Source organism: Fistularia commersonii, chromosome 3 (assembly GCF_037954325.1).
Source record: "Fistularia commersonii isolate RoL2024-O1a breed Wild chromosome 3, RoL_Fcom_v1.0, whole genome shotgun sequence".
NCBI classification, from domain to species: Eukaryota; Metazoa; Chordata; class Actinopteri; order Syngnathiformes; family Fistulariidae; genus Fistularia; species Fistularia commersonii.
In genome coordinates this window covers 16,063,660-16,076,274 of record NC_141286.1, presented here as the reverse complement: position 1 = coordinate 16,076,274, position 12,615 = coordinate 16,063,660, and the positions used below count along the sequence as shown (strand labels likewise).

At 39.2% G+C, this 12,615-nt stretch overlaps 1 protein-coding gene across 1 annotated transcript; it reads left to right on the top strand.

Moving 5' to 3' along the window:
- The first annotated feature begins 4,003 nt into the window (after positions 1 to 4,003).
- marchf3 (membrane associated ring-CH-type finger 3) lies at positions 4,004 to 12,516 on the top strand. Its single transcript, XM_086143811.1, has 5 exons — positions 4,004 to 4,099; positions 7,284 to 7,487; positions 8,687 to 8,882; positions 10,860 to 11,066; positions 11,264 to 12,516. Exons 2-5 carry the CDS (start codon positions 7,321 to 7,323, stop codon positions 11,420 to 11,422), a joined length of 729 nt encoding a protein of 242 aa, XP_085999937.1. The 5' UTR covers positions 4,004 to 4,099; positions 7,284 to 7,320; the 3' UTR covers positions 11,423 to 12,516.
- Positions 12,517 to 12,615: the final 99 nt, after the last annotated feature.

Below are 12,615 nucleotides of genomic sequence, written 5' to 3'. Positions count from 1 at the left end.
ACATCCCTGGACCGTCTATCTACTGGGGTTTTCTTTTTTTTCTTTTTCTTTTTCCAGGGATGGGGTTGTTTTGACTGGATCTCTCCAGCCACTTGTCAATCCTCTTATCTGTGTTTTAAAAAAAGACCCTCGAAAGGTCTGGTCACACCAAATCGGTGCCCCCTGCCTCAAGATAAAACTCTGAAGTGACTCCTTTCTTTACATCAGAAGGTCCTAGTTGCCGCTCACGTCTATTTATGAGATCATACGCTTTCTATATTTCATAGCATTGCGAAAAAATGTGTTTTCCTTATCAGTATGTCTGAAGGCACCTTTTTCCATTTTCAGAAAATGGTAAAAGGAAAGATTCAGCCTGATTGAGAAAGCATTTCCATCACTCAAGTAAAACAGATTTCAAATCTGATTCTATGCATCACTAGGTTTGGGAGAGTCAAAACAAGGTGAACACAGAGCACATCTATGGATCTACTGGATTTATGCTCAATGTCCGTTGGTAATGATGATGTAGGCCTTCAAAAAGCACAAGACCTCTACAGGCACTGTAGATCATCATTTACTGTAGATAAATGATGATCTGTGCTTGGACCTGATCTGACAACATAGTTTCTGACACACATTCACCTGAATTCAATTGAATTGAATTGAAATGAATGTGTGTTTGTTCATTTGGGTCCTTCCCTTAACTTGTACAGAACTTTGATGGAGGATGCTCTGTCAATATTATTATTATCATTAGTAGTAGTATTTTTTTATCATTACTATTATTTAACAGATCAGGATGTTTTTGCTTTTTGTAATGCCCGTAATTAATTTATGAATTTGTTTATACATTCATTTACTTGGGGGGAGGGGTTAATGCATATTTATCAACTACAGGGATGCTGAATTAGCCATCCACCATTAATCCCAGAATAATCATCTTACACCAGGGAGGTTTCCTAAGTCCTGAACTCAGGGTTGAGTGAACCTTATGGTGTTTATTCAAGGGTTTCAGTTCCAGAACAGTAGCTCAGAATTAGATCAATCAACTCTTAAGCACATTCTCCCTCCCTCCCAGTCTGTCTGTCTGTGTCTCTCGGTCTCTCTCTCATTCTCCCTCTGTGAATGGAAAATCCATCATGAATGGGGCTGGAAAGCTACTCTTAACAATGACAGTTTTTGAGTTGGTTTCATTTTGTGTTTTTTTTTTTTTTTTTTTGGGCCATGAATTTGTGTTTGTGTACACTTAATAGTAAAAGTACATAAAGCCATGCTTAGACAATGCTTAGCTGGTGCTGAACTCATATTTTATCAAATTAACCAATCTGCCAAATTCTTTTTAAGGTTATCAAAAGCTGCACAAACACAAAAGAATATTGGCAGAATTGTTGTAGATGAGCAGTTAATAAACAAATGGTGAATTCCAATAGTATTTAAAAAAAGACCACATTTTAACCATTAAATTGCTTTTTTTTAATGCATCTACCTTCAAGTTTCTGAAGAAAAAAAAAACAAAAAAAAAAAACACAATTTACTCTAGCAATGAAGTTTTACATTACTCTGAACAACTTACTTCAGTGTGAAAGTGAGTTTCACACCAACATGAACAACCAATCAAAGCCATGGATGGCGTTTATTGATTGATACTAACTCTTGACAAGTTTGACCTGATGCTTGAACTTTGCTTATTTCTACATTAAACTGATAAAGGTAATGTTTTTTTAAGCCAAATTAGACCTATGCTTGGCCCCTGTACTCTACCTGGAGTCACAGCTGCTTCTCTCTTTCAGGTAATGGTGTGTCCACAATGGACACTGTGGCGTGCAGGTAAAGCATATGTGTATGTTGACGTCCAGACAGCCTCCTGTTGTGTTTGTCTGCTATCGATCCAGACTGAGTTTCACACTGGATTAACATCTTTTAATAGCTGCTATGGGGCCCGGTGGGGCGAGGAATCGATAGACTGGAGAGTGGCCCCTCGCTTCTGGCTTGAGTAGGATTAGTGAGGGCCCCTGTCCCAGCTACCACAGCATAAATGAAGAAGACGCTTGGGTTTGCGTCTATCGCAGCAGACCATGACCAAGGCTAAGACATGACATTGGCTAAACCAGATCTGAAGGCAGACACAGCCTCCAGCAGTCCATCCAAACAGAGAGCACAGGAAGTGTACAGACGGGTTCGGCATATGCTGTGGTTTTTGACATCTGGGGGGGTTTTGTGGTCTGCTGTCCCACGACTGAGAGGAATTATCTCCTGTCTCGGTCTGATCATGAAGGAATTCCCAGCAAAACGCGTTCCTTTCCAGGCTCTGAGCTGCCTGGGAATGAAAGAGACAGGATTAGAGGAGAGAAAGTGAAAGGAAAAGTAGAATGGGTGTTTTTCATCTGAGCCCATGTGCTGAAACAGACAAACAGAAAAAGTTAGTTAGTTCTACCAGAGGGATTTCAAATAGTCTTTGAGATAGATACAAATGATGGGTTCGCTTGTTATACATTAAAAGTCTCATAAGTGATAAAAGAAAAGAAGGTCAGAACACTATCTTTATTGAAATGTCTTCATATCTCCAATCAATCAAGTCAAAGGGGAGAGACTTGTTGAAGCGTCAAAGGATTGATTGATTATCACAACAGCCAATATCCAGCCCACCATACCATCAGAAACCTTTTTTTTTTTGTATCTAAACCAAACTGCTGTAATAATATTTTGATGATGTAAAATATACACATTGAAATGTGATTCACAACACTTGAAGAAAGAGATGCAGAATAAATCCTGCTCAACACCTTTTTTCAAAAAACATGGAAATGATAATGTTCTAAAAACCAAGGCGCTAAAATACATATCTGGTGACCAAGGCTATGACAGCTCTGTACTCATAGCATATCATAATCATGGCGTAATTTGTAATAATCTAATCAGGAAATGATTCATATGTTGATAAGCCATATTAATCATCAATATCCATTTGAGTAAGAAAACACCCTCATCCCAAATTGTCTCTTTTCATCAAGGTGGTGATCCTTCACTGTATTGCAAGTCATTTGATTAAGTTCAAAATAATATGACACTAGCCTGATTTGCATGCAGATTAAAAAAAGAAATAAATAAAAAGAGAGAAGCTATAATGTGCAACAACGCAATTAAAGTCAGTCAATTAGCACAATTAATTCCAAAATATGATCTAATGTTGAAGTACAGAGATTTTTTCATGGATCTCACCGTAATTAACTGGTCGATTGAACAAAATAAACAAATCCTATATCACTGGATAAATGGACATAAAAGAACATCCTTGTCTGTGTCCTTATGGGTGCAGGATTTGTGCTGATGATTATATAGGCAGGGCTGCAGACTGAGGGAAAAGTAATACTGAATATAACCAACAATGTGCCAAATTTATGCCACTCAGTCATTTACCAAGTATGTAATTACTTTTTGAAAGCGGTGACAAGTGTTTGTAAGATGCTTTCCACTTGCAACTTTAATAAATGTTGATTTTTGTTGAAGCTGTAAGATGGGATACGGGATGCTTTTATGAAATGAACAAAATAAGCCACAGATATACCAGTGACGATGAAAAACAAGGGAATTGCCAACATTAATATCTGTGTTTGTGACATTTAATCAAAAAAGGCTGTATCAGATCTGATACGTCTTCCCTTAATAAAACTAAAGAAATCTATTTCTGTCTCACAAGAAATTTTACATTTCTTGTGCATCCCTTTGTATCTCAGACCAAGAACGGCAGATGGAAAATTAGCATGATGTGAAATGTGGTACAATAGATTTGGTTCCTTGTTGAAATAAACCTGTGAAGAATTAAAATGAAGTGCTGGTAGCTGGAGGGGCTCTTCTGCCCGCTGGTCACCCCTAACAGGATTAAAAAGGAACGTGGTGAGGTGGCTCTCCCGTTCGCTGTAACTCACTGTGATGTGATTTCTATTTGTCTGGACTTTCTCCTCCACTTAATCCCTCACTATTCTTGCTGCTGCCCATCAGCCTCAGTAATCTGCTGGCCGGCTCACGAGTAGAGGCTTCCTTCTGCACACACACACTTGCAAACAGAGGGATACGGGATTTGTTTCACTTGATGGGAGCGTCACAAAATATCGCACTGAAGGTAACCAAGATTCACTTTTTAGTCTGGAAAAGGTACAGAGTGAGGCCTTCTTGCTCAGTTGTCAGGTCTTTACGAGTTGTGGTTCGACTGTCACCATGTGTTTGTGTAACACTGCTGAACGGTGGCTTGCACTCAACAAGCTGTCTGAAACTACCTTATTTTCTTGCCGGTGATGAAGATAATTATGAAAGATAACCTGACTTGATGCGTCACTTCTCTGCATTATCCATGTTTTTTAAGTGGACAACGCCGTTGGTTTGATTGATTTCAACAGAAACATGCATTGGATTCTTCTTCTTTCGGCTTTTCCCTTCAGGGGTCGCCACAGCGAATCAACTTTCTCCATCTGACCCTATACTCTGTATCCTCCTCTCTCACACCAACTAACTTAAAATTTTGGCTAGAAATTTGAGAATTAAAATTGTGGTTATAGCAAGAACCCTATCAGCATGAAACCAGTAGATAATAACAAGGACAAACTAAAAGTATTCCTCTTATGCCATAACTGTAACTATAACTTCTTCTTCTTCTTTCGGCTTTTCCCGTCAGGGGTCACCACAGCGAATCAACTTTCTCCATCTAACCCTATACTCTGTATCCTCCTCTCTCACACCAACTAACATCATATCCTCTCTCACTCCGTCCATAAATCGTCTCTTTGGTCTTCCTCGAGACCTCTTGCCTGGCAGCTCCAATTCCAGCATCCGTCTACCAATATATTCTCTATCCCTCCTTTGTACATGACCGAACCATCTCAGTCTGGCTTCTCTGACCTTCTCTCTGAACATGAAACAGAAACATGCACTGGATATGCAATAGAAAACACGCACTAGATGTTGTTTCACTTAGAGTAACTCCAATGGAGGAGGCAGAACTAGGAGACTATGGCGAGGGGTATGGATGAAGGCTTACCACCAGGTGGACTTGCCGCTCAAGAGTGTCTTGAATGTCTCACCCAGTGAGTGGCAGCCCAGAGGTTATGTACCAGCCCCAGAGAGATCATGCTACTCAGGCTCCTGGAGGAAAGCTCACTCACCTTCAGTTGTTGAGTCTTTGATCCAGGAGGTAAAGACATCCTGTGGGAGCTCTGACTACATATGGCCAAAAGGAGTGAGTTGAGTTTGTTTCAGGCACCCAATGAAGGTGTTCCGGGTACAATCATCTGGAAAGAGGCCCGGAATATCCTGGAGGGAATTTATATCCCATCTTTTCCGGGAGCACCAAAGATTCATCCCAGGGAGAACTAGAGTGTGTCGTTGAGGACAGAGAGATCTGGGCTGCCATATTCTGGCATTGCAGAAATTACAAATTACTGAAAGAGTAAAGCAATCAATCCATTTAGCTTTAACTAAGAGGCTCATTCAGTAAACGGATCATAATTTATAGGGCTGTTTTTTTTCTTTGCACTATTGTCCTCATTACAATATTTAAAAATTGACACGGACGAATGATGGCATATACCTTCATAAAGAAAACAAAGAGTCTCCTCCAGAATTTAACAAGGGTCACATTTCAGCCTATTACACAGTAATGACTTTTCTCCTGATTCACTTGTGGTTTTATTTCACTACTATTACTATTTAAATGATCCAAATAAAGTACAAAGGCTCTCAAAAAGTAGAATACATTAGTTCTCAGTACATACAGATTATTCCTATTTTGTCCTTCGTATCTGTATTTTCGGTATTACCATTGCGCTGACAAACCAATGTATTTTTACCAAATTCATTGAGAAATCAAATACTTTATTATGCAATTAATTAACTTATTATGACTGCAGCCTGATATAGAGTGACTCTCACAGAGCTTTTCTGGATGAATGTATAGGGTTTTGGACACATCCTCAGCAGTCCTAGTGGCTTGGACATTTGGAAAAGTCCATGAAACAGCATTGCACTATATAAAGACCACATTAAAAGTTGGTGCTGGAGGGTCCACGTCATGAAAGGGTGAGGACAGTTTGTGAACAGTCATCAGAGAGAGATAACGTTCCACACAAAGTGCATCCTGGTACCCTCAGACCACTAAGAGGGCACTTCCAGCTCAAGCAGCGGTAACTCAGCAGCAGTAACTCAAAATGTCCTGAATTAAAAACACCTTGTTTCATATAGAACAAATATGACTGTAATTATTGTGGACAATTAAAAACAAATTCTTATCCATTATAATTAAATATCAAAAAATTAAGAATTAAAACTTTGGCTGGAAATTTGAAAATTAAAATTGTAGTTATAGCAAGAAACCTATCAGCATGAAACCGTAGATAATAACAAGGACAAACTAAAGGTATTCCTCTTATGCCATAACTGTAACTATAACTGTATATTTATATTTATACACACAGTGGGGAGAACACGCATCTAATACACTGCTGATTTTTCAGCTTTTCCCACCTGCAACACATGTAGAGGTCTGTCATTTTTATCATAGGTACTCTTCAACTGTGGGTGACAGAATCTAAAACAAAAATCCAGAAAAACACGTTGTATGCAATCAAATGCAAATGAATTACTTAAAAATCATACATTGTGTTTTTCTGAGTTTTTTTTTTATATTCCATCACTGACATATCATAAGAGTACTTATGATATAAAATTACAGACCTCTACATGCTTTGCAAGTGGGAAAAGCTGAAAAATCAGCAGTGTATCAAATACTTGTTCTCCCCACTGTATATATCATGTTGTTATTATGTCACAATAAAAGGTATTCCTTTGTATCCCTTTGTAAAGAGGGAGACCTAGAGAAGCTCTTGATTCAAAACATTTCATTTTATTTGACTGCTGATGCGATCACATAGTTCGGCTTCAGTTATATTCACCTATCAATGTGTCCTACAAAAACGGCAGAAACCACACTAGAGGACAGAACATGATGAAAATTCATCGTAAAAACTGAAAACTGTAAAATATAATACAGAACATTTAGCTTTATCTAGAAAATAGACCATACAACTTCCATTATCAGAGCAAACAAGCAAAATTTAATTGATTCATTAAAAAAAAATATATATATATATATATATATATATATATGTTGTTCCGAGTTTATGATGATTATAATGAGATTTTTTTTTTGTGTCCATTTTGAGTTTCATATTGACTCAAAGCCTGATCCACAAAGTACATTGTTAGCAGACAAAAGGGCAAACATGAATATTAACATGCCTTGTGTTTACCAACAGTCATGGCATTAAGTGGCTGAACCCTTATGCTGCAGACATGACAGCAGAGGAGGTCCCGGGTCCCGTGGGAGAGCTCTGCGCTCGTCCCAGCTCTGTGGGAGAGTCCAAGTTACTGCCTGACAGCAGGCTGGAGGAACTGCTGAACGATCACAACCAAGCGTTAGAACATTGTCCCTCTCAGGAATGTGCAACCGTCGCAGACAGGTAACACTGTTCTTCTGCAATGCACATGTCATGCTTGCAATTTGTTTTCAAAAATCTCATTGAAGTTGGAGAACTGAGAAATTTATAATGCAAAATTAAAATCAATTAAATCAGACTAAAATCAATTCCTAAAGCATCTGGATATTTGATGGTTGATAGGAACATCCCCCAAAAAATCTTACAACAGACCACTTGAACCATTGAATGCACTCAGAGAGTGAAAATGATTTCTTTAGAAATAACATGGCAAAGAGAGTCTTTGTCAAAGCCGAGTCGATAATCAGCCAATCAGTTTGTCTGTAGAGTATTAGGTGAAGCTGCCAGACATCTATCCATGTTGCCATCAGGTTTACTGTGAAATATTTAAACTTCCCCAATGTAACAACCAATGAGACATGGAGATCTTGGTTAAATAAACAACAGTTTTGAATCAGGTGTGATACATGACATGCAGAAATTAGACAAAGGAGGGTTCAGCTTTGGGAAGTGAGGGGCTTGTAATTGTCAAACTGGTGAATAATGTTGAATGAGCTCTCGCTTGAACATTTGTCTTTTTCAGAAATTAACTGGGTGGTTCCTCTCCATTCAGCCACCGGCAACCATAAAAACCTATCTGTAACCTAAAAAAAACAAAAACTGTGCAATATTTCATTTCACTGTGCAATATTCAGAACTGTGCAATATTTCATTTCACTGTGCAATATTCAGAACTGTGCAATATTTCATTTCACTGTGCAATATTCAGAACTGTGCAATATTTCATTTCATAACAGCTACACTACAATTTTTCCTTTTATCATACTATTGTGCACTCCATACCTCACTTGTTACTAAGACACTTATAGTTTTATCGCTTGTTTACTAAGACACTTTATAGTTTCACTGAGACACTCTATCGTTTACAGTTTATTTTTATTTCTAATTCAGCCTTTTCTTTTTATTATTTATTACTGTTATATTTTCTGTAACTCTGGCACAACAATTTCCTTCGGGATTAATAAAGTTGTTCTTATCTTATCTTATCTTATCTTATCTTTTATTTCACAATTTCTACTTTTTATTGCATACAAAGAATCTTATCCTGTTACCCCGAAACAGACTCACATCCCAAGGAGCTGGTATTTGCAGGGTACATCTTGTGACTTTGTTATGTGTGTGTGTGTGTGTGTGTGTGTGTTTGTGCTGGTGCATACGTGCAGCGAGGAACCGTTCTGCAGGATCTGCCATGAGGGCAAGGCGTCGGGGGAGCTGCTGTCCCCCTGCGAGTGCTGCGGGACCCTGGCCTTGGTGCACCAGGCCTGCCTGGAGCACTGGCTCACCGCTTCCAACAGCAGCCACTGTGAACTCTGCCATCACCAGTTCGCTCTGGAGCGTCTACAGAAACCTTTATCTGAGGTATTTTCCCACCTGACAGCTATCTAATCCTGTTCAATGACATTTTTTGATATCCAGAGATTAACTGAACATTCAGTCCACCGTTGATGCAGTGGAATTCAACTGTGTGAATCTCTGAAAGAACAGAATCACCAGTATATAATTCAGCATTATGGCAATATTAAAAAAAAATGATTTAATGTTCTCAGCTAAGCAAGAGTCACAAGAGAAATAGTTCAATGAAGGTGGTTCAAGCCTATCTAGCAACAATTTGGACAGTTTTTATCTCGTCATTCAAGCAATTCCGATGAAAATGACATAGTAATTATCTATGTTCTATAGCTGTTTAGTACAAACCTGGAACAGCAGTTTCAGGACTACAGATCAACTACCTGGATATTACTCAGGTTTAGTTACTTCATGAACTTTACAATTCAGGCAGCGCAACTTTTCAGTTCTAGGGTTGAGGGGTAGAGATAGGCTGATGTTGACTGAGAGACTGCATTCAACACATATTCACATTCACCCTCTCATTCAAACCGATAGACAATTTAGGGTTTTTAGAGACAAGCAGTTTCAAGCGTATGACTAAAAATTAATACGGGATCCTTGGGTTGCGATCCGAGGCTTGTGGCCCGAAAACTGCTATCTCTGACCCTGCAGTGTCCAATCACACCTTGTATCACTCAGTTTGCTCTTTCTCAATGAGAGAGCAGATGTCTTTGTCAGTAGGAGGATCTTCTTGCTTACATGCTGCAGTGGTTGCTGCAGTTCGGTGGGCTGTTTGTGTCACTAAAGCCACTTAGTTTGACTGCCAGATTAGACGGTTAGTGCTCAACAGAGGGCGGGCCTGGGCAGGCGGGCTATTAGTGGCCTCCAGTCTTCCTGCTCTGCCAGGGCTAGTAATCTGCTGATTAAGCACCTCGGGCTTTGACAGGTTAAGCTGCAGGGTAAGGAGCATACGCCTGCAGTCAGGCAATAGTGAACACACAGACAAACATGGACGGTTCAAAGGTTTAGGGTGATCATTGGCTCTAAATCAAGTAACTCAAAGGGTCCAAGCAGCCAGGATACAAAGGGAAGCTGTGCATTCAAGCTGCTGGTTATGAGCCGTTTTTTTTATAGGATTGCTGAAAATGTTCAACGTGCTTGTCCATGAGATTCCAATATTTCTATATAACTTCTGTTGCTTTATATCATGTGTGTCGCCAGGATGTCTGCTGTGTCAACAAAGGCTATATTTATACTTAAATTAAATGCATCTTGAGAAAGCAGGTCAGTGGAAATAAAAAAATATAGAATGAATCTCACTCAAGATGCATTGAGATCTGATCATTAACACCACGTTTGGATCAGTGATGTGGTGGTTTTATTGAATTGATAGAAAGTGTCTATATTCTCAAAATTACATAGATAGATAAATGACAATTCTGTGTGGGGTCTATGTCCTCATCAGGACTAGGGCCATATTTCATAATGTAGGATTTGCAGTTTTCGGCTGATATATCACCATGGTAACTGATGTTGTCCACCTGACTTGAAAACAGCTGAAGATATAGATAAGGGATCAAAACATATGGGATCTTCTCCTGCACACAATGAGGATTAATGAGCTCTGCTGCTGTCATACGTTCTTTGTAATTTTCTGTAAAATCTGATAAATATATACATATTTACGTGATGTACAAAAAGAATTCAGTCATAAGATAATACTGATTCGCCATTGTTTGAACAAATCATAAAGCTAAGACCAATGGATTATCAGTTTAAATGCTTGATAACTTAATTTACCAATGTTGTCAATTCAGTATATGTTAAACGAGTATAAAACCTGATGGTAATAATGCCGTCTTGTGGACATGGAGAGTATTACAGCGACAATGAAAATAAAAAGAACATAGTTTTACTTTATATGCGTGTTGTTTGGTTTTAGATATTGTAGATGAATTTCCTGCTGTTCAATTCTGATAATAAACTTGTTTCCCCCTCCACCTCCAGTGGCTGTGTTCCCCATCGATGCAGCAGCAGAGGAGGACGCTTTGTGGCGACATGGTGTGTTTCCTGTTCATCACGCCATTGGCCAGTCTCTCAGGATGGTTGTGCGTTCAAGGAGCTTTGGACCTCTATTATACCAATGGCATGGAGGCCGTTGGGCTCTTGTTCCTCACACTGGCCCTCTTCACCATATATGTCTTCTGGACTGTTGTACGTGCCTATTACCACGGTTTAACATCAATGTGAATATATATCCACTGCTCTGAGGGTTCCCTCTCAGTCAATTTTTTTTACTTACATTTTTTAAGGTCTAACATCATAAAGTAGGTGTCATCCAACACTATTAAATACAACCGATGGGAGATCAGGCAGCAGCATCACTAAAACAATACGCGTTTGTTTTGCAGGTGTCTGTGCGCTATCACATGCAGCTATTCAAGACATGGAGGAAGACTGAACAAGCAGTGCGACTGCAGCTCCCCCCGCAAGCTGACAGTACACCAAACCCACAGAGCCTGTCCATAAATATCCTCTGCAAAGACACTACCAAAGAGACAATGGTGTAAATTGCATTTCATGACAATGTGCTCAACCAACCTACGAGACAAGTGGGAGACAAAACTTCCAGACTGACTCTGATCCTGACACGCCATCAGTGGCAAAGCCAGGGTTCTGCTGGAGGCCTGCTGAACTTTTTTTTTCTAACAATCACTTTAAGTTTGGAGAATGCATGTGGGAATTCATTGTATGACAAAGGCGATTGTGCAGCTTCTGCTGTGTGTGAATTACAAAGCAGCCTTCACTGGAGTCTCCCACCCTCCCTTTTTTTGAGTCTGATGCTTCAGTAAAACGGTCACGACTGAAGCTTCTTGATTTGCAACAGCAACACTCCAATGTTTCAGTGGTGACATGAAATTGTGACTATCTTGTCTGCTTTGGAGAAATTTACAAGAAAATCTGCCCAATGCAGGAAACAGGAGTACTGATGACCCAGTATTATGTCTTAGAATGAGCAGATTCATTTCAAGAATCCAATTTTACCCTTCAATATTGGCCTCTCTGGGTCATGAATTGTGATCCTTGGTTGAGTGATTCTCATCTCTACTTGTATAAATGCTAATATAGAAAGAAAGTGAATCCTGTTAAGACACTTGAAATTATTTACATCATAGGTCATCCTTTTTTTAAAAGACCACCCTAAAATTTCTCATCTCCATCCATCTTGGGGAACCAACGACTTTTTAAAGTGAGTGACCATCTGTCTTATTTCCGGGAGACCATTTTTCTGTGACCATCCAATATTTTTTTCTCTTATGGAAAGAGCTAGAGAGGACAATCTGCCTCAGCTTGAAACCCAAACATGTATAAAATTTGAGTGTGCTTACTTCTAATGACTGGCAGACTGATGTAACAGTTCTAGTGATGAAGTTCTTTTTGGCCTTTTGCAGTAAAAATTGGAATACTGGGGTGGAAGGAGGGCTTGAGATCCATCACAGTATAAAAAAAAAAAAATAGTTCCACGATCACTTTCATGGTCTTAGTGTTTCAAAGGCCAGTTCTCTGTACATTCTTATACTAAACATTATTTTTCAGTGGCTCAGATCCAAAGTTTCTCAGACAATATTCACATGCATTTTACCTGCTCGCCTGAAATGGCCATGACCTAAATCTGCATTAGGTGTTGGCAGCACATCTCTTTACAGGCCAACACCACAGAAACAATGTAAATCAGAAAGATGCATTTATGCCTGAAATTATG